The 21,159-nt window shown below is 52.2% G+C and overlaps 1 protein-coding gene and 2 long non-coding RNA genes across 3 annotated transcripts in view; 1 reads left to right on the top strand and 2 right to left on the bottom strand.

The window, feature by feature from the left end:
• Positions 1–3,375: 3,375 nt before the first annotated feature.
• The window catches only part of LOC106728557 (partitioning defective 3 homolog), a 103,473-nt gene continuing 85,689 nt past the window's right edge, over positions 3,376–21,159 (top strand). The window contains exon 1 of the mRNA XM_032474142.1: positions 3,376–3,715. Coding sequence (XP_032330033.1) covers positions 3,596–3,715 — 120 coding nt within the window. The 5' untranslated portion in view covers positions 3,376–3,595. The remainder of the gene's footprint in view (positions 3,716–21,159) is intronic.
• LOC116661610 lies at positions 5,232–9,945 on the bottom strand. The gene is made up of 3 exons (XR_004317561.1): positions 9,936–9,945; positions 6,492–6,494; positions 5,232–5,318 (listed from the first exon to the last, which is right to left on the bottom strand). It is a non-coding gene; the product is annotated as an uncharacterized LOC116661610 (long non-coding RNA).
• LOC116661608 lies at positions 10,578–14,779 on the bottom strand. The gene is made up of 3 exons (XR_004317559.1): positions 14,570–14,779; positions 11,607–11,760; positions 10,578–11,263 (listed from the first exon to the last, which is right to left on the bottom strand). It is a non-coding gene; the product is annotated as an uncharacterized LOC116661608 (long non-coding RNA).

The following is a 21,159-nucleotide window of genomic DNA, read 5'->3' on the forward strand; positions in this document are numbered from 1 at the left end:
ATGTGTGTGAGATATTTCAGAGATAACTTTGCTTTCCAAGGTATGAATTTTTAAAAGTCCTGTTAACATTTAAAAAATTCCTAATTATTAACTTTCCAAGGGTGAGATGCTAGGTGATACAGTACTACACACAGAGGGTGTGTGTTTATTTCCTGGTGCACACGAATGCTGCTGGACGTAGCTGAAATTACAGTCCACGTGGTCACACCTGCCCATTTACAAAATAGGCACAGAGCCCAGCTCGATTCTAATTAATTCTCAGAATTCCCTGTTGTTTTCAAACCAGTTTAATCAGTCAATGGTAAATGAGAAGTATAGAGATGAGGAACATAATTTTTTTTATCCTGGAATATGCAGAATTTAAGACAAAAACACACTAGACAATATTTATGTAACACTTGACCGTTGCCTTGGATGATTTTGCTCCCACTGGGACCAGGTTTGCCTTTATGCTCACCTCAGCCAGAAGCAGTTCGGTCAAGGGAACACTTTAGAGATGTGAAAGCAGCTGGCCCTGATAAATAAGTAAAAATAAAGCATCTTTATGGCTCCATGTCCAGTGGGCATATCAGTGAAAGTAGATTATTTGTGAGGAAATTTTATGCATTTGAACCAAGACACGGAAGTGTCTGCTGTCTAAAATTAACACAGCATTAGTTTTTCATCACTGACTAATGTAAAGGGAATCACTGCTTCTAGATAAACTAGGTAGATTTAAATAAAGCTTTAAGGCTTTCTCTGGTTAGTTAAGATGTTAACACAAAGACATAATTGTTAACCCTATGATCATATTTTTGAAAACCTGTCTAAACCCTTATTAACTACTGACTAGTGGAAGGGATTGGTGGAGATAAGTGGTACCTGTGTGCTCAGAAGCAGGTCTCCCCCCAGTACTGCCATAAACTTGTTGCTGACACTTAGTGTTTAATGTCTTGAATTGCAGTTATGGAAGTAGCTGTCTTATTCTAAACTCTATATTTTTCTTCCTCATTTCAAAAATTCTGCAATGCTTAGCCAGTGCTTTCCACGTGGAAGGTCTTCTCCAACTGTGGGTGGAATTGGATTTAAGTGAAATAGCTCAGTGGTGGAGTGAGTGCCTGCATAAGGTCCTGGGTTCGTTCCCCAGTACCTCCAATAAATAAATAAATAAGTAAAAATAAAGCCTAACTACCCCCCACAAAAAAAAGAAATTTAAGGAAAGGTGCGGAAGGTTTAGCTCAGTCGTGGAGTATATGCTGAGCATGCGGGAGATCCTGGGTTCAGTTCCCAGTATCTGCACTAAAACACACACAACATTAAAGTGACATGAGTATAGATCTGAGAGCCATGAGCTGGGTTCCGGCACTGAATGGTGGTTATCACCAGCCCAGCGATTTCCCTGAGCCTTGGGCTCCTCCTCCTCCCTTCTCCAACCCTCCCGCAGCACCATCCTTTGCCCTCCTGTCTTGACTTTGTTGCCCTTCACCTAACTGGACTCTACCAACTACACACTCCCATGTGGCAGCACATACTAAGTGTCTTAATACATTATTTTATTTTTTAAATTGAAGTATAGTCAGTTACCATGTGCCAATTTCTAGGGTATGACACAATGTTCCAGTCATGCATAGACATACATTTGACCCTTGCCTTGAAAATATATTCATTTTCATATTCTTTTTTTTTTCATATTCTTTTTCTTAACACATTATTTTATTTAGTCCTCACCAGTTATGAGCTGGAGAGCGTCAGCCCCACTTTTCAGCAGATACAACTGAGGCCGGAGAGGCACTGGGCGCCGCATCCAAGGCACTCTTCAGTGGTAGACTCGGGAGCTGAACCCAGATCCCCGCGATGTCCAGTGTGCTCTGGCTCTTCCTGAACTTGCCTTTCAGCTAGAACTATTTTGAGAAAGCCCCTCCCCAAACAAAGATTAAAACAGAAACGTCTATAATTATCAGTAATTGTTATCCTGGATCCAAGTTCTAATGCAAGGAGCAAGAAGACCTCAGCAAGAGCTGTCCTCATTGTCACAACCTTAATTATTGGGTAGACATGTTGAGCGCTGCGGCTCAACAGAAGTATGAGATCCTTTCCTGGGAGTGCGTGCAAGGAAAGTGGGCTCTCTTCTGGGTCTGCCTCAAGTTTCCCCTGGGGCCTTGGGCAAGTGCTTTCAACACTGGTTAGTGTCCTGGGGTAAAAGATGGCACAAGGAACCTACTTACGGCACTGCTTTGCCAGGACAACTGATTGTGTTTGTCAAGGGCTGTGGATGAGAGGAAGCACAACGTTTTATATGACAAACTGCACCGCACCTGGGGCAGTGGACTTGCGGGGACCTGGGAGGCAGTTGCATCTCTGTCCTGTCTCCTTATTTTAAGGTGGGAGGTGGGCGGCCACCAGCTCTTCCTGCTCTGGCCAGAGGTTCTCCTGGAGCTCACGGAGCGGTTGGTGCTTCCCCACACCCTAAACACGCGGGCAAACACGACGAGGGCCAGGACTCTGTGGATATCTGCCATTCTCTCAACGCAGTGACACAGTGGTAAGGGACACTGAGTCTGAGCGCCACAACCGAGACACGGGGAGCGCCACATTTCTTGACTTGATCCCAGTCCCTCTGAACTGTTGCTATGGGGCCACAGGCAGGTAGCTCCTTATGGAGCTGGGTTCCTCTCCGGGTGAGGTGCCGGCGTTCTCAGCGTATTGTTCACAGCTTTGCGTCAAGATTGCTTGGGTTGCAGAATTTTAAGAAATAAAACGATCTGAGTTGCTGATACTGGAGTTGTGCCCGTTGAGGCGAGCGGGTCACCAAGGGGTCACGGGGCTTCAAGGTAAATAGTGGCCTCGGGAGAAGGGCCTTCCCCCAGCAGACCCCTCATTTCTGCCGGTGACGCGTAGCTGCCTCGACTCCGCCTGGCCGCCGGGGTGGGAGGCCCCGGGCGGGAGCACCAGGCCCTCTGCGGCGCGATTCCGCCCCTGCCCAAGCGCCCGGGGAAGGGGGTTCACAGTGACAAAGGAATGGGGGCTGTAGAGAGCACGCGGCAGGCGGGGGGCGGGGGCGCGCGCCCGCGGAGGGAGGTGGCCGTGCGCCCCGCCCCGCCCCGCACCCCGGCGCCTCGCGTGCTCAGTGTTGTGGGCCCGCCGCGCCCCTCCCCTCCCCCCTCCTCCTCCCCGCCCTCCTATCCCCTCCCTCTCTGCTGCGCCCCTCCCCTCCCCTCCCCTCCCTGCTGCGCCCCTCCCCTCCTCTCCCCGCCCCTGGGGCCCCGCCTCTCCCTGCCCCTCCCCGCGCCGCCGTCCCCTCCCCCGCGGCTCCGAGCAAGCGCCGCGCCAGCGCCACACGGCCCCGCCGCCGAGCGCGCCGACACGCCGAACAGGTGGCCGGAGGCTGCGGCGCCGCGCGGGCACAGGCGGGCGAGCCCCGGGCCAGGCCAGGCCAGGAGAGGCGAGGGCGGCGGGCCAGGCATGCGAGCCGAGAGGGCCCCCGGCCCCGGCCCCTAGCCTCCGCCCGCTCCCGCCCCGCGCCCCGCGTGCAGCCGCCCCGGGCCCGGGCGCTCCGCTGCTCCGGCCGCGGTCACCGAGGGGGCGCGGGCCGGCCCGCGGCGGCTGCGGCGGCGGCATGAAAGTGACCGTATGCTTCGGAAGGACCCGGGTGGTCGTGCCGTGCGGGGACGGCCACATGAAAGTTTTCAGCCTCATCCAGCAAGCGGTGACCCGCTACCGGAAGGCCATCGCCAAGGTGAGGGGCCGGGGGCGGGCGGCGGAGGGGCGGGCGGCGGAGGAGGGAGCGCCGGGATCAATATGGCGCTTCCTGGAAGGGGAGGAGGCGGGAGGCGGGGAGACGGAGCGCGCGGCGCCTGCCCGGCCTGCGCCCCCCCGCCCGCCCCCCCGCCCGCGCGCTGGCCGCCAACTTCCCCGCGCCGGGCCCCGCGCCGCCGCGCCGCCTCCCCCGGGCCGGGCCGCGGCGCCTCGAGCCTCCCGGGAGCCGATCCCGAGCCGCGCCCCGGCGCGCGGAGCCCGGCCGGACGCGCTGCCTCCCGGCCCCCGGCTGCGCTCCCGGCTCCCCGCGCAGGCCCGCGGGCGGAGGCCGGGCCCGGGAACTTTTCTGGCGGAGGAGTTCGCTCCCCGCGCCAGGAGTGGCTCGCTGGGGCCCCCGGGCGGGGGGCGCCCCTCGGTGCCGGGCGGGGGTCCCACTCCCACTCCCACTGGCTCGCAGGCTTTGCTGGAGCCCCGCACCTCGGTGCCCGAAGTTGGTCCCTGGGTGACGAGTTTCCCGGCCAGCACCTCTGCGTGGACCCGTCTTGCTCCATGCGGAGCCCGGGCTGCGGCGCCCGGTTCTGGGGTTGAATAGATTTCCCTCTTTCCTCGCGGAGTGATAACATGGTCTGCTCTTAACTGCGTTCCTCTACAACGTGTCAGAAGTGAAAAAGCGTTTTGTTAAATTGTTTTATCGTCTGTGTCTGTTTGACAACAGCCCACGCCTCCCAGATTTCTCCCAAGCACCTGAGGATATTTCCTTTTCCGGAGAGTAATGTCGGGTGGAAAGCACATTCACTTTTACAGTTTCCTTTTGTCCCCGACGTTGGAGTGGTTTGGGTCCTGTGGGCTTTGGGGCCGCAGGTGAGGGGGACGGTGGCTTTGTCCGCCTGATTGAGTGTATACGGGGTGCTGGGGTGGCGTTCTCTAAAGTCTCTTTGAAATTTAAGAAGAAAAAAACTTTTTACACTATTTCAGTACAGAGAAAAAATAGCATAAATTTGGCCTTTTAAGGATAATCTTAGCGATGTTTAATTACCTGACAATGGTAGAAGATGTTGACCTTAATTAACTGTTTTAAAATGATACAGTTGGTTAAAGTTTTTTTTTTAGTGAAAATCAAATAAAATTTGTGGAAATTGGGCACCTGTTTATCTTGAACCTCTGTGGAGGGGGGAATCCCCCTGAACCTACATTTAGCATTTAAAGGATTGGCAATTTGTGATTTGAATGTTCTGTGTCAATAATCGGGTTGCACATAACTCAGGAAACCAACAAAATAAATCTTGAAAGGAAAGAGAAATACAATAATGTATACTCTGCAGTGGCTCAAGTTCCTGAGGGGTGGGAGTGATCCACATTTCTTTGCTTACATGCTTAATTTAAACTTTACTTGCTTAAAAATTAGTCATTTACATGCTTAAACATTTACATGCTTAAAATTAGTCATATTTTGTTATGCACCCGATGCATGTTGGTTGAACAGCTTGTTTGGGAGACACAAACGTAGTTGTTTGATTGAGTCGTTTGTCCGTTCCACAGGAATTCTCCAGCACTTACTGTGTCCAAGGCACTTCCCCGGGGTGCTGGGCACCCCCGGGACCGGGAGAGTCTGGGAGAGAGGCTCCCTATGGACCTCCAGGTGAAGGTGGCCGGCCGCGCGGCTGGCTTGTGGCGATGCAGTGGGAGCAGATGGCGCGGGGATGCCGGGCAGACGGAGCAGAGAGGCCTCGGGGATAGGGCCGGACCTTGTTCTTAGGTATCAGCGGTGGGGGTTTCACAGTGACCTGGGAGCGTGGTCGGCTCCCCGGGAGAAGAGCTCAGAGCCGCGTGTGGAAGGGTGGGTGTGAGAGTGATGGCCTGCTGCAGAGGGAGGAAGGAAGGGCGAGTCTCAGAGTGACGGTGTTGTTGGGGTTGGATATAAACGATTCAGGGATGATTCAGGGGTTTCTAGAATTATTAAAATTCTCTTGAAGTGCAGCTCACAGGTCAGCAGGTACATTTTAAGATGGGTTTTGTGTTCTGCAGAGTAGTCACCGGCTCACAAGACTGCTGCCTCTCAGGCGGTCTTCCAGGTCCACTCGTAATTTTACCTCTGAAATGATTAGGGAGTGGCTGAGATTAAACAGGAGTCACTCTGCCTTCTCCCACCCGCTTTAACATGAGTATGGAGCAAACACATAGTAACACTTACTCTAACTTTTATTCTCTTATCTCTTCCTTACCCTTTACTGTCGAGTAGAACCATGATAAATTCTGTGTGAGGACCTGGGTAGCTGTGGAGTGGCGTTTGGTTGCTAGGTGACAGGTGCCATGACGAGCTCCCATCTGGTGGGGAAGATGGGGGAAGAGCATGCTTGTGGCTTTGTGTAAAAACCGACCAAGGTGAAAAGAGAAAAGACAAACAGGAAAGGGGAAAGAAGGATCCTGAGCATCTAAGCCTTTCTCTGCAGAGAGCATTTTGTGGTGTGGTGGGGCTAATTTTTTGACATTGTATTTGAGTGGTTTTCAGGTTAAACAAGTCAGTTCTTCTGGGCCATGGAGTGGTGTGACTTAATACCAGAAATGTTCTCAGGAAGCAGATACTTGAAGGCTTACACTTACTTGTAGCATTTTTTTCTTCCTCTAGTGAAAAAGGGTTTTCTCTTTGTGATCACTGATGGGTGCAAATGTTTTGGCTATTGCTTCCCATCCACCCATCCTTGTCCAGACCGTCTCTAAGGAAGGTGCCCTGCTAGACTTCAAGGACCCGGGTACACGGACTTCTCTGTGGACGTGTCTGCGGCCCGGCTTCCCTGTGGTCCCTGGTGGACACAGGTGCAGAGTGCCACCTGCCCCGGCTTTGTGGTCTGGTGCCTTGCTTTCTCAGGGCTTTGATGGCCCCTTCTTAATTCTGAGGGGATCAGGGCAGGCCTGAGACTTCCCATTTTTCCTGCTGTGCATCCAAACTCTGGCTAGGAAAAAGATACGAAAATCTCCATGCTTGGTTTTTTGTTTGTTTTTTAAAAAATTGTTGATTTGTTGAATGGCTGCTGTACAAATCTCATACTTTATGAAGAAATGTAAGACTGAATTCTTACACTCAAGAATGCAATCTAGGAGGCAGGGTGAGTATATTAGACAGTCACAGGAGAGCAGCATTGATCGGTAACAGGGTGGTGCAGACGAATAGCAGTTGCTTCTGGATTTCAGAGATGGGAGGGGTCATGGTGGCGTCGGTGGGGGAATCTCATGTAATCACTAGGGTTTGCCTTGTGCTTGGTAAGTGGGAAGACTGGCCTTGGTTTAGGGCAGTGCTTCCTAACTGGATGGTGGGGTGACCTCAAAAGGCGCCTGCCTGGCTGAGGTGTTCTGGTTCTGTGGGTCAGCAGTGGGTCCAGGCGTGTGGATATGAAGAGTGTTCTGACAGGTGGTGGGGAGGCATTGCAGGAAGGGCAGCGGTCTGAACAAAGGTGGTTGGGCCCCAGGGCTCTTTGGCTCCTGTGGTGCCTTCGAGTCCGATGGTGGGGCGGGACCAAGCGGAGGAGGACGAGGAACACTGGGGCAGAGCTGGGGACTCCTGCCGTGTGCTGGTGCAGGAGGACAGGGCATTTGGGCGGGGCAGCAGGTGGACCAGTGCTCCTGCTCTTCAGTACGGAGAGAAGTGAGGGAGGGGCGTGGCTCTTAGCTCACTCCCCATCCCCCACAGCCCTCTTCTGCGGGGGGGGGGGGTGCGACCTTTGGATTGGGTTTGAAGACCTAGGTGTTTTCACCATTTGACCTTGGGCAAACCAGCCCTACAGAGCCACATTGTCTCATCTCCTAACCGGGTCGCTCCCTTGCAGGGTTAACGTGAGTCCTGAGTGGGGTGATGAACAGGGTCCCCTCGGTACTGCATGTGGATCCCTAATATGCTTTACTCACCACGCAGTTTTACTGCTTCTGAAACTCCCCAGTGGTCTCCTCTTCCTGTTTGGTCTTTGCTTAAGAAGGCAGTGTGTAGCTGAACTAAAGAATGGGTAGAAATGCTAATCTTTGCCTAAGCAGCACCACAACCAGAAGAGCAAATTGCGTGTGTGTGTGTGTGTGTGTGTGTGTGTGTGATGGGGGGCAGGGGACATAAAAGTCATGGATTTTGGCTCTAGGTTGATTTCTGGGCCTCTGCTGTTGGGGCCACTGCTTCTGTCCTTCAAGTGTGGAAACCTTGAGTTATTTACTAGCAGTTTGTTGTTATTTGAAAAACTTAAATTTATGGACAGGAACTTTTGAAAATGTGCTTTCCTTTTTGGGAGGGAGGGATGTTGATTACTAAAACCACATAAGTCATGGTTTTTATGGAAAATCTTGTGGTTGGTGTGAGACTTTCTGTGAGCAGATGGATTGACTGCATGTTGTTACACATTTACAAGCTTAACTGAAACTTTTAGGGACATAGTTATATTGTTGCAGAGTTTGAATGACAGTATTTTTGAGTAGTGAAACGAAATAAAATTTATTATTTCATTAACATTTTCCTGCCTTCCCTTTCAAAAAGGAAAAATACACGAAACGTGTTTGAAAGTCTGGCCTTTCTAAAATGCACATCTCGGCGAACTCTTCTACACCCGCTTTCCCTCAGCAGGGCCTGCCCCCTGCAGGCCTCCCCCCACCCCCAGCCTGTCCCTCCCCAGGACCCCACCCCTGCCCGCCTGGACCGCTGGCACTTGCTGCCTTTGTGCAGCATTTTCGGTTTCTTCCGCCTGGAACACGTGCTCCGTGCCTGCTCCAGCCTAAGCCCGGCGCCGCGTGCCCAGACCACCCGAGGTGCCCCTGCCTGGGGCTTCCCCGGGACCCCCCCCCCCCGCCCCAGCGCCTGTGCGACCCCCGGGAACGGGCTCTGCTGTGGGCGCTTCGGGGCGCTGGCTTCAGGACAGAACTGCCTCTCGGCCCGCAGGGGAGGTGCGCGCTTGAAGGCGGCGGCCCTGCCCGGCCTGGCGGGTAGTTGTGGGGGAGGCTGGGGTGCGCGCGGCGTGGGGGACACACATCACGCGCCTTCCCACGCGAAAAGCGCACTTTCACTTTGGAGACTGTACAGTTTTAAGGACTTTAAGGTCTGGCATGTTCGGCATATTGGCACAAAGAGATTCCAACTCAAACTAGGATTTCGTGTGATTTTGGAGTCCCTGGAAGTTATTCTTTTCTGTCAGCTATTTTCAGGGAGTTCAGGCTGTTTTTCAGACCAGGCAGAGGGATTGCCCGGTGGTTTGCATTGGGCCTGGTTCAAGGGCAGGTGGCCAGGGCCGTGCAGGAATCTGGCCCCGAGACACCTGTGCTGGGTCTGGCGCTTCTCATCCTGTCAGTTGGGGCCCGTGGGTAAGTGCCAGGAGTGAACAGAGACGTTGAGGACCTGAGAGTCGCAGAGGGGGTGCTCTGGGCTCCTGCTGAACGTGGAGGAACTGGGCACGGAGGTGACATTCAAAGTCCCACTTATGCAGACGCTCCATCTGTCCTGGGAGGTCTTTCCCTGCCTGTAGAGTTGGATGCAGGTGGGTGACAGTGAACACTTGAAAGGTGAGCAGAGCCCTTTGCATTTTTTTCAAGGTTGGAAAGAAATGTGTAAAATTGGTCCAGGAAGGTGCTTCTCACAGGTGGGGGTGCTTTTCTGGGGGCGAGGCCCACACTGCGCTCTCCTGGGCCACCCACACAGTAGTCATGGCTGCCACCAGGGTCACCCGCAGCAGAGGGGGGGCTCAATAAATTTATACCTTTTGCCTATTTTTGGTATTTTTTTCTGTTTTGCATGGAGAATAGAAAAACCTTTATGAAAAGAAGTGCAAAGTTCTGTGAACATGGTAGAAAGGTGATTGTTTTTTGTCTTTTAGTCATTATTTTATCCTGTTAAAATTGTTTTCCATTTGGAAGGATTATGTAAAAATGACTTTCCTCTGTAGCTATGTCTTCCTGTGTGTGGCCTGCCGTCTTTATGTGGTTCGTGCGGCTGAATACTACTTTTGTTTATTCTTTTTTCCTCCATCAACTAATACTGGAAGTTAGAAATAAAATTTCAAGCTGCATTCTAAATGACTTGAAATGTGAATTACTTATTTTTTCCTCTTAAAAATAACCCCCCCCATGCATGAGAAATGAAAACACGTGTCTACACAAAAACATGTGGATAAACGTTTGTAGCAACATTGTTCTTAATAGCCAGAAGACAGAATAACCCAAATGTCTATCAACTGAACAGAGCGTGGTCTATCCATACATTAGAAAATTATTCAGCCATCCGAAGGATGAAGCTCTGACCCGAGTGTTACCAAAGATGAACCTTGCAAACGTTGTACTACATGAAGGGAGCCAGTCATGAAGTCCATGTGCATGGAAGGTCCAGAACAGGGAATAGTCATCGCCAGGGCTGAGGGTCGGGGGTAATGGTGAGTGACTGTTTATGGGGATGGGGTTGGTTTTCTGGTGATGAAAATGTTCTAAATTTAGACAGTGGTGATGTACTAAACATAATTGCATTGTACACTTTAAATGGCTAAATGTTATAGTACATCATTGCCTCAAGAAAGATGTTAAAAAGATAGACTACATTAGCTATTGTGAACAAAGCCCCATTTTAAGGTGTTTTATGTGCTGAGAGTCCCATAAATCGTGTTTTTCTGTGTCAGAGATGCTCAAAAACCTCAGGTGAAGGCTGGCTACTTCTAGGAGTTTTCCATAGTGTGTGGACCTGCTTTCTTAAGCCGCCTGCCCTACCCTGTGCTGTGCAGTAAGCCTCTGAGTCCCCAGTCCCCCCGGCCCCTGTCAAGGGCTTCACCAGCTAACTGTTCACCTGTTCTGCCCTGTTCTCCCCACCTGAGAGTCCCGCCCGCCCAGCTACCAGCTGCCTTTGCAGTTGACCTGGACGCCCAGAGATGCCCACTGGTGGAAGAGCTTTTCCAGCTTTTGGTTTTGGTCTGTAGTTTCAAGCTTTGGCAGATCCCACAAGCTCTGTGAGCATCACTTTTCCCATTTTCATCTTCCCAGCATTCAGAGGTTCCAGGCTGGGCTCCCGCTGTCCGTCCCCCGAGCCACAGAAGCCCTGAGTCTGCTGTGGTTGGTCTTGGTAGCCTGAACCGAGAGGCCTGGGGGTGTGCAGTGCCTTTGCAGACAGGAGAGCCCCCCCACTGTGGAATGTCCCCCTCACTCACCTCCTGTGCAGTGACGGGCGTGTCCCCGGGGCAGGCACACGCTGTCTGAAAGTTAGGCTGTTGTCCCTCAGCATTCCTCGCTGTCTTTTAGGGTAAATTACATGCTCAGAAGTGACTTGTGGCCATTTCCTTTGTGAAGTGTAGCTAAATGTGTGTGTGGCTCTGCATGATCCGAGACGCGTGGTGTGTGCACGCACGCGCACACGTACATCACACCTCCGTGTTCTTACGGCGGTGCACGTAAAGCGGTTTTAGAGATGACGGTCAAGTCGGGACGTCCCCGCCTGTAAGGCTGTCAGCGCTCAGACACGGCGAGGCGGCCTCCGGGGCTTATTTTCCTCCTGGTGGTGGTTCTTCTGGTGGCTTGTGTTGCTTCCCTGCGGATTAGAGAGCGAATCTGTATGACAGAGTTTATGTTTCTGAAAAGTCCTCTTTGGGAAATTCTGTGATAAAAATCAATGTTTTCTTTTCTATGTTTATTTCAGAAAACAACTCGCTATATGTCAGAAACCTAAAATTGCTAAACACTTAAATATGTTGTATTAACAGATCAAAACCACTGAAGAGAGTACAGATTCTGTGCAGCTGGCTGGTACGACACTGAGTGTTTTGATTTAGTTCTTCAAAGTCTAAAGTAAAAAAACTGGGAAGTTTTTTCATGTTTGTGTTTTAATTTTTTTTCTAAATCTAATATTAAAAATCCAGAATTAAAAAATATACCATTTTCCAGGGAACACACGAAGGCATTTAAGGTGTGTAGCTTGTGACTCTGAACTCCAGTGTGCAGGGTCCTGTGTGAAGAGTGGCTGGCCAGGCTCCTGCCCGGCAGGGCTGCGCCCTGAGCTGGGGTTCTCTCACAGGCAGCCAGCAGCACCTGCAGAGGAGGGAGGTGGCATGTGCCGACCGCCACACGGGATGCGACTCATCACTGAATCCACTGAAGCTGAATGTAGGATTTGGCACCTTTACCACTTTGTTAGAGAGCTGGAAAAAACCTTTCAGACAAACCAAGAGGACCTCTAAGTGAACGTGCAGTCACTTGGATGGATGGCTGTTTAAGCTAGCTGCATCTGGAAAGTGGTGGTTTTTCAGCGTTTGTTCTGTCTGATGAATAGGAAATGGGTCATATTTTAAATTATGAAGGCACATACTATCGGGAAATTTTTTTTTTCAAGGAAACCTGGAAAGCTAATAAAACCCTGAAGTTTTTATGGTGGATTCAGGTTTATCTTTTGTATTTTGTGACCCACTTCTTAGCACACAGATGTTTGCAAACACACAATTAGCTGGAGGTGGAAAGTTTGGTGGTGGATCTCTGTCTCCTAGGAGGCGGGCACTTCCCGTGACACACTCTGGGCGGCGACGCAGAGGAGGAGGTTGCATCATTTGTCTGAGAGCAGGATCGGTAACCTCTGGAAGCCCAGGATCCTTGGCTTCTAAAACCACATCCTTCAGTGGGATTGTTGAGAGTTTGAGGAGAGAAGGTGAAAAAGCGTTGCAGGAGGTGAAACGGAGTAGCTGTTAGCTGTACTGCTCCCTTGCCTTTTTGCTGAGAATGCTTTTTCCAGTGAAGAAGTGCTTCTAAATTGCTTCTTCTCATCCTGCTTAGAACTGCTCTAGATGTGGGAAATTGAATGTCTGGTGAAAAAGTTCTCCCTTAAACAGTTCTCAGAAAGTCTCTCACAACGTAAGAAACAAAATCCCACTGATGCTGGTTTAGTTGCTCCAAGGATGTCCACAGTGGAAGAACTTTTCTAGTGTTCGGTTTTGGACACAGTAGTTTTGAATTTTGGCCCGTCCCACCAGCTCTGTGAGCCTCAGTCTTCTTGCCTGTAATTTGGGAATGTTTTTGTTTGTTGACAGTAATGGAGATCAAGGGATTTAATGTAGATAATTCTTCTGTCATTTTATAGACTCTTAGTGAGTTTTAGCTTTTTCTTTCAAGTTTTACACGTAGATAGGGCCACTTTTAATGGCTAATTCTTCAAGGCAACTTGATTTTCATTTAAGATACCAGTTGTCATTTTTCAAGATGACTTGTTAAAAGGGTTACCACTTTATTCTTAAAAGTACTATAGAAATCCCAGTATTAGTACTTACTAATAAACCAGTCGGAAATAGGGAAAAAGAATGTTCTGATAACCCAGTAGTTAAAGCTGATTCTTCTGCAGATCAGGGGGTATGTCTGTCTGTCTGTCTTCGTAGCTGTGCGCCTTTCTCTGCTATCAGCCCTTGTGATTTTTATAAAACACTTGCAGGTGCTACACTGTTAGATGAATGGAGATTACGTAAAGTTTCTTTGCTCTATTTACCATATTTTAAAAGGCATTGGTTACACATTTTCCATTAAAATCTTTTGAAACTTGGAAAGAGCAGCACTAGAAGTTGTAAGTACGATCGATATTTACACAATGCACAGATGTTTTAATTTAAAGACCCTTGGTGTTTATTAACTAGTGGGAGTTCTGAGAATCCCCTGGAGCTCAAAGAGAGAATCTGAGTTATAAAATACAACGAGAAAGCCGGCGTTTTTGTGACCTCTCTAACCCCTTATTATATAAGCCTCTATAATTCACGTGCCCGTAACACTTCTTTACGCCTCTCTGGACCTTCAAGACGGTGATTTTGAGGCAGCTACTTAGTCAGCAGTAAGTGAGCAACAGAGCATCTTTTGCCTGGGTCGGTACACTGATTCGACTTTTAATACCTTAGTTCAGCTAAAGACACCCAGTGCCAGTCAGCTGGAAGCTTCACCCAAGAACTGACCTGCTCATCAGTCCGAGTGGGGAGTGGTGTCGGGGAGGCTTGCCTGGCTCTGGGTGTGGCCGGGCTGCGGAGTCAGGCCTGCCAGGTCAGCACAGCCCACTGGCTTCGTGCTCCAGACCACCACCTCTTACTCGCCTTTTCCCCACCACAGTACTGAGACTTGTTTTCCTCTCTTGGAGGACTTTAAACAGCTTACTAATTAAAGCGGTGCTTCCTCCCTCTCAGCATATGTGTTTATGGAAGTTGCTAAGTGGTGATTAAAATAATAAAGCTTATCTAGTTGTGCAAGACCCTGTTTGACTTTGATCCCTTCCAGTATTTGTAAACATTGTCTCACATGAGTGCCTTTGAAATCCAAAGCCTTTGTTTCATACAGGACGTGAGAGACATCCAGAGTGGGAGATTGAAATTTATACCCGTCTCTTCCATTTGCAGCTTCCTGTGTTTCGTGGTTTGTAATGAAAGTGGTGAGTGGTGCCTTGCAGAACACTCCAGCATTTCATAACAAAACTGAAGAGAAATAACTCTGGGGGAGCTCCCCCCCTCCCTTTACTGAGGTGTCATTGACAAATAAAATTGTGAGATATTTAAAGTTTACGCCGTGGTTTGATATACATACACATTGCGCAGAGCTCCCCCCATCAAGTTAACACAGTCACCGCCTCCCGTATTTATTTGTTTTTGGTGAGAAGATTTAAGTTTTACCCTTTTACCCGGGAGAGTTTTAGACAGAGCTTAGTCTGTTTTGACGGGTGGTGGGGGTGGGATTTTAGTCCAAAGCAGAGGCGTTTTGGGGACCAGGAGGGAAGCCGCTTCCTTTATTGATCTGGGGGAGTGGTACTTTCAGGTCTGTCTTTGCTTTCGGTGCAGAAAAGCTTTTCGGGTCAGGACAGATGACCGGAAGCTCTTGCACTTACCCGCCCTTCAGGTGGGGGAGTTGTTGAGAAGGTACCCCGCACAGCGATACGCGTGGCGTCTTCTCGGCCCCAGCTGACTGAGGAGCTTCCGGTGGGGAGGAGGGGCACAGGAACCAGTGGTGTCGGCAGACGCCCTCTTTATGAAGAGTGAAGCGTAGCGCCTTGGGGCGCTTTGTCTCGGGCCCTAAGCGCTGGGCTCAGCGCTCCAGGTGTGTTTGTGACTCCCAGGGAGTTGCTGGTGTGCCTGCAACCCCGAGCTTACCGGGGAGGACGCTCGGGCTGAGGAGGGCTAAGGAAGTGGCAGCAAGTTGTGCGTCTGCTGTGACCTCCGGCTGCGGAGCCGGCACTGGGGCTGCGGGCGACTCGCTGCCGTGGCCCCCGCGCTTCAGGCGGTTGCTGCTCCTCAGCGGAGGGAAACGGGGCCGGCCAGGCTCCCTCGCCGCCGGTGGGCAGGTGCGCGGTGACTCAGCAGTGTTGTTCCGCACGCGCGGCCCCCTGATTGGGGCCCAAGGACGCGCGCTGCCCACGCGCGCCGGCGCCCCGTGGGTGCACGTGGTGGGCCCGGGTGATAAGGGGAGGGGCTTTCCAGGCCGCCGTACAGCCCGGGTCTTCCTCCGCGAGGGCACATCGGAGGTACCCACGCCTCTGCCGGTCTTCTCCGGCCTGCCCGAGCCCGTGCACCTGCCAGGCCTCGAGCCCCTGCAGTACCCTCGGGGTGAGGTGAACGGTACCCGTCGGAGGAGAGAGCTGGGTTTCCGACCGGCCCCTGGGCTTAGGAAGAAGTGCCCCTTCGGAGTCGGAGCTGGCCGGGTCAAGGAGGCCTGGCGCCCGTGCGCTTGGCTGGACGTCGAAGCCCCTTGCTGCTCAAGTGTGGTCTGAGGACCCGCAGCACTGGCGTCGCTCCTTGGAAGCTTGTTGGCGCCGTGGACCCCGCCCCAGACTCTCAGAAGCTGCGTTTTAACCAGGTCCGCAGATGACTCCAGAGCAGTCGCTCTCCGCCCTGGCTGCGAGTAGGGGCACCCGATGCCCGGCCTCCCCTCAGGCGCGGGAAGCAGGTCTCCGGGGCGGGGTCGAGGGGTGGGGGGGTCCTGGGCCTGGTCTCAGTCCCGGTCCCGGTCCTTGTTCCAAGCTCCTCGGGCACGTCCCCGTGCCGCCAGGGTGGAGGACCTCTGGGTTAGCGCAGCCTCGCCCTCCGTGCTTGGGGTGGTTGTGTTGTGTTGTGTGACGTGGGACCTGCCGCCTTGGAGCTGTGCGCGGAAATTTCCGGAACACGAGTTGAGAGGATCAGCCAGGGCGCTCACAGGTTGGCCACATTCGTGACAGTAGCTCAGTCTTACACTTTCATTTCTGACTTTAAGTCACTCATTCCTCCTGCCTGTTCGGTTTGAGCTTTAGTTGTGGAAACACTTGACGGCGCCTTGGTAGGTATCCTTGGTCTTAGCCGTTAGCTTTTCACAACGCCTGGTCTTTCAGTGATGGAAATGAGTGAAAGGTCCAGGAGGAGCAGTAAAAAGACTGCACGGGGGTCGGGGGTGAGCGGGAGGAAAGGTCACACCAGTGAATCACCCCAGTTGTGTGAGTGGGAGGAGGTCCTCTGGTGCCTGTGGTGTGGAGAAACAGGACAGCTCACACTTGGGTTTGGGTAAGGAGGGCCTGTGGGCGGTGGACCGAATGCTCCTTCAGCTGCAGTTTCTTTCCCGGCTCGCTGGTGGCTCAGCCCCGTGTGCTGGGGAAACCGTGGGAGAGGAGGCGTAGGCACACCCACGGGGCAGGGGCTTCCTCTCCTCGCTGCACACTCGGCTGCCTGGGATATTTCCCGTCCGACAGTCCGGTCTGCACAGCCCAGAGCCTGAGGCCGAGGGCAGACACGTGCCCCTGAACCCGAGCACGGTTGGAGGCGCTGCCTGCTGCACCCCCCTCCCCCCATCAGCTTTATTAACTTGAACGCAGCCTTGGTTTTGTGTTTCCTGGCGTCCTGGCTCCTGTCTCCCAGGGTGTTTATACATCTCCTTTGTTACTTGAAGTCAGGAAGAGGGGACAGATGCCCGAGCTGTCATTCTTCATGTGGGCCGTCATCTGGACCATCTGCACGGGGGCCGGGATCTTGGCATCCCTGCAGCCCTGGCTCCCAGGGCCCCTTGGGGCCGCTACTGTGAGGCTTGGGCACTCATAGTGTGACCGGCGAGAGGTGATCAAGACTGGGAAGCCATTTCCTCAAGGGTGCTTGAGAGCGGTAAAGTGCAGGTCTCCGTGAGGACATTTAAAACATTGTCTTCATGTATTCTGCAGCTCCAGGGACTTGCACTGAATCTTGCAGACCTGTTAGGAATTACTTTAGTTAGAGGCATGATGTGTCTGGGGACAGTGCTCCTGTGAGAATTGTTTCTTATGGAGCAGTTTCAAATAGCACTTAACGATAAGTTGGTTAGTAACAATGTTGTTTAATAATCCACGTATATTTAGATGTTGCCGCATAACAAAGCACCCAGGACTTCATGGCTTCTTCAGTCAACGACTGATCACATCCCTGGATTTGGAGGGTTGGGGATCTGGGCGGGGCTCCACCTGGGGTTTCTCGGGGTCATTCTGCTGGCAGGTGACCTTGGCTGGAGGTTCCTTGTTCGCTCCATCACATGTCTGGCGCTGGTTGGGGTGGTAGAAGCTGGGGTCTCCTGGGCCTGTTGTCTGGAGCACCTGGTCGTCATGTCTCCCATGTGCAGGGCTCAGGGCCTGGAGAGGATGTCCTAAGAGTCAGGAGAGGAAAGACTTCTTCGGAGACCTAGGCCTGGAGGCCAGCACAGAGTCATTACCCCTGTCTTCTCTGGGCCAGACCAGTCACGGAGCGGCCCAGATTCTGGGGTAGGGGACGCTGGCTCCGCTTGTCAAAGCCAGAGTGTCCAGAGGGGCTTGTGACCATCTTTATTCTGCTCTTGGGATGTGTGTTGTGTGTGTTGCATCTAACATCAAATGTTTAGTCTTTTTATTTTGTGTCATGTTTTAAAATTGTCCTTTTCTTGATCTGGGCACAGCAGTAAAATCTATGTCCTGAACTTTCAAGGCTGACAGACCTAAGAAGTATTCTGAGTTCTTAACTCATGGTCTGACAGCTTTCCCAGGCTGTGCTGCAGAAGGAGACTGATGAGAACACGTTAGGTTACACGGCAGCTTCTCTGAGAGGTTCAGGGCGGCTGCACCACTGTAGATGCCTTTCCTGGAATGGTGAAGTAGCCGTGTGCACGTGAGTTCGTGTGCCGACGAGGCAGTGAAGTAATTTCATCCACCTGCTAATGAGCGCTGTGTAGAAGGCAACTCCTCCAGTGATTAGACTCCAGCTGATTAGAGCTTGAGTGTGAGTCTTACTTTTCTAAGTCAGAATTCTGCAAAATGGATTGAGTTTTGAACATCTGATAATATTTCGGATTATATGCCATTTGCCAAAAAAGTGTTATGTTTAAAGAGGTTATTTTTCTAATGTGGGTTTTGTTTGTTTTTTGGTGGAAGCTTATGGGTATTGCATCAGGTAGGGTGTTTCATTTTAATCGGCTAAATTCTTCATGCTCAGCAGAGACAGGCAGACATTAGCTGGGGTGATGGTGGCCACCCTCTGTGGCGTGGAATGAGGGTGGCGCTGGAAGGTGGGAGACCCCTGTCCCCTGTGTGGTGTCTGTCCATCCCTGAGTGCCCGCATTGCGGGGGCATCTCCTTGTGCTTTTGGGTGATTAAATGGAGTTTTCAAGGGTGGTTTGACCATATGTTAAATTCACTTTACTCATGCAGGTTGAGTGCCCAGCCTTTGACCAGGGTGCAGCTCCACTGTAAGGCTCTAAATGTGGTTCATTCAGATTTTGCTTAAAATGAGATACTTGACGTGTAATTGGTAGGTGTCAGGCTTTGGGAATGAAGCTGTCCAGCCACTACTTGTCGAGGGTGTCTGCTACTCACGCCCCCTCCCCCTTGTGTGGTGACCCCCACATGTTCCCAGCGGGGAGGCTCCCCCAGGACAGCTGTCATTACCACACTCTCCAGTCCGTGTGGTCCGCTGGCCCTTCCAGGTAAAAGTAACCTGTGTTGGCCTGAAAACTGGCCCTGTCCCCTTCCCCTTTGTCTCCAGCACGTCTCTCCAGGTCCTGATGGGTCACCTCTCCAGTCTCCCCAGAGTTGTTCTGTTTCCCTGGCCACCTTCACTTCCTGCATGGCGGCCCCGGCCGGGAGTCGCTCTCACCTCGGCCCCTCCAGTACCTTCCTCTGTCCTGTGCCCAGAGCTATATGCCTTTTTGCTGAGAGTTGGAGGCTTGCGCTGTCCCAGGACAGATGGTCTCCTTTCCGCCCCCTAGGTGGCATTCCCTCTGCGTGGCACCACTTGCTGCTGTGCGGCCCTGGGGATGTCTCTGTCACCACCCTCCCCTCCCCCCACCCACAACCCAGGGAGGGCCAAAAATAGACATGTCCAGTTACTGGGATATAAAGCATCACTGTGCACACATGTGCTTCTTGAAAGGAAGTTTATAATTTCTACTGTTATTACATGTTTTATTACTTGTAAATAAAATTGGATGCACTTTTAAGAAACACGGCTTGTGTGTCCCGTCAGGAAGGATTTCTGGTGTGTTCCTTTTGCTTGCGGTGCAGGTCCCAGCCCCCACCTCCAGGAGGACTGCTGTCCCTTGCTGACAGCTGTGGCTTGACACTCTGGGCTTACTGTGCTCAGATGTCACCATGAAGATTAAGTGGGACATGCAGGTTGCAGGTGGTGGATGGCTTTTCCATGAAGTGTACAGAAGAGAGTGAAATTTATCCTTTGTGGAAAAACTGCATGACAGCTGTGACTAATACTGGAGTTAATGAAGAAATAGTCCTGGTGGTGAGGAGCCAGACTTCTTTGTCTTTTGTAACTGAACCTGAGTGGGTATTCAGGTGTGTGTTTGGTGTTTGCTGTCCCCTGGGGCGTGGAGTCTGCCCGGCGTCGGTGACAGGGCAGGCACTGCTGTGCTAATGACAGTGTCTGGATCGAGTGCGGGAAGCAAGCTGGCGGCTTGAGCTGGGTATGTGGGACACTCCTGTTTCCTTACTTCCTTCTAAGGGTTGGCAAGACTGTTCGGGCCCCGTTCTGTCAGGACTGTCCTCGGCCCTGTGCTGGGCACAGCGGGAGGTGCGTCGGAGTGAGAGCAGCAGGGCGCCTTCCACGTGGCCGAGCCTCCATCCTGGCGGGTCACCGGGGTGGCTGGACGGTGGGCGAGTTGGGGGCAGTTAGACAGTGGACCCGGGCAGTTAGGTGAAGCTGTCAGGCAGAGGCATTGGACCCGTCCACGTGTAGCCCTGGACGGTGTCTTGGATCTTCCGGCTCGGCCCCGTCCGTGTGTTGGGTCCTGACGGGTGAAGTGTGCCGACCCATCCCCGGCGCTGCTCTCTCCCCCAGGAGCTGGAGTGGTTCTCCAGAGGATCGTGTCCTCCCACCACAGCCCCATGGTGGCTCCCAGCACACCTTCCGGAGGGAAGTGCAGCGGGCCGTGGGCCCCGTGGCACCATCACTGCTTGGGGGTGCCGGCTGTGGCGGCAGCAGGCTCAGTGTCTTGGCAGCTTTGCAGGGGGTAGGTTTGGAGGTGGAGCCGGGAGGGGACGTGTCTGCCGGGCTGTCAGGGCTGCCCGGGCTCAGCTCAGGGCGCCCTGAACTGGCAGGTGGTCTCCTGCGTGACAGGTGCTCACTCTGAGTGGCGTAGGACCTCATAAAGTGGGCGTGTCTGGCCAGATTTAGGAATGATCTCACAGGAAAAGAGCTGTTTTGTGTTGACTGACTAAATGGAGGAGCAGCATTTTGAAGGAGAGTTAGGCCCCCGGTTCCTTCCAGTAGAATGATTTTCTGTTCTGCGATCTCTCAAACTGTCAGCCAGAGTGTGTGTGACTGGGAGGCGTCTGTGCCCCTGCGCATGTGTGCACCACGTCTGCGTCTGTGGGAGGTGGGGCGGGGGTGGTTCCTGGACTGGGTGAGCTCTCTAGTGAAGACTTGGGATTTATTTTATAATTAGAGGCTGTCTGTTGGTGTCTCCCAGGTAATAAATGATTCTCTTATGCAATTCAATGGATGAAAGAAATGCAGTTTCTGTTTGGCTCATTAAATCTTTAAAAATTCATTTATACTAGAGTATGTTGCTGGAATATTTAGAAAAGAGGTTTATAGTAAAACTTCATTTTTTTCCCATTTTGTTTATATTCACTCAGCTATAACTTGATTTTTCCTGTTTCACGTACAGACTTCTCATTTACTTAAACTGCTGCATTGCATGAATGCTGGCTCTGCGGCAGGGCAGCTCTGGGGACGTGGGGTGGGGCGGGGCGGAGGGGGCGGGCAGAGCCTCCCTGTCCCCACCGCCACTCAGCTGATCCACGTGGGTGCTCTGCTCTTGCCAGGGAAGTAGTTTCAGCCTCTTACCCTCTTGTTTGCGTGTCAGCTCCGTTACTGAGCATGGCTCCTCAGGGATCTGACTGGTAAATTAGCGCTGGCGGAGGAAGTGGGAGACAATGCACCAGTGTTTTATTTAAACAAACACATGCTACAGTGTATTTTATTGGATTTTGTCCTTTGAATGAGAACA

Source organism: Camelus ferus, chromosome 35 (assembly GCF_009834535.1).
Source record: "Camelus ferus isolate YT-003-E chromosome 35, BCGSAC_Cfer_1.0, whole genome shotgun sequence".
NCBI classification, from domain to species: Eukaryota; Metazoa; Chordata; class Mammalia; order Artiodactyla; family Camelidae; genus Camelus; species Camelus ferus.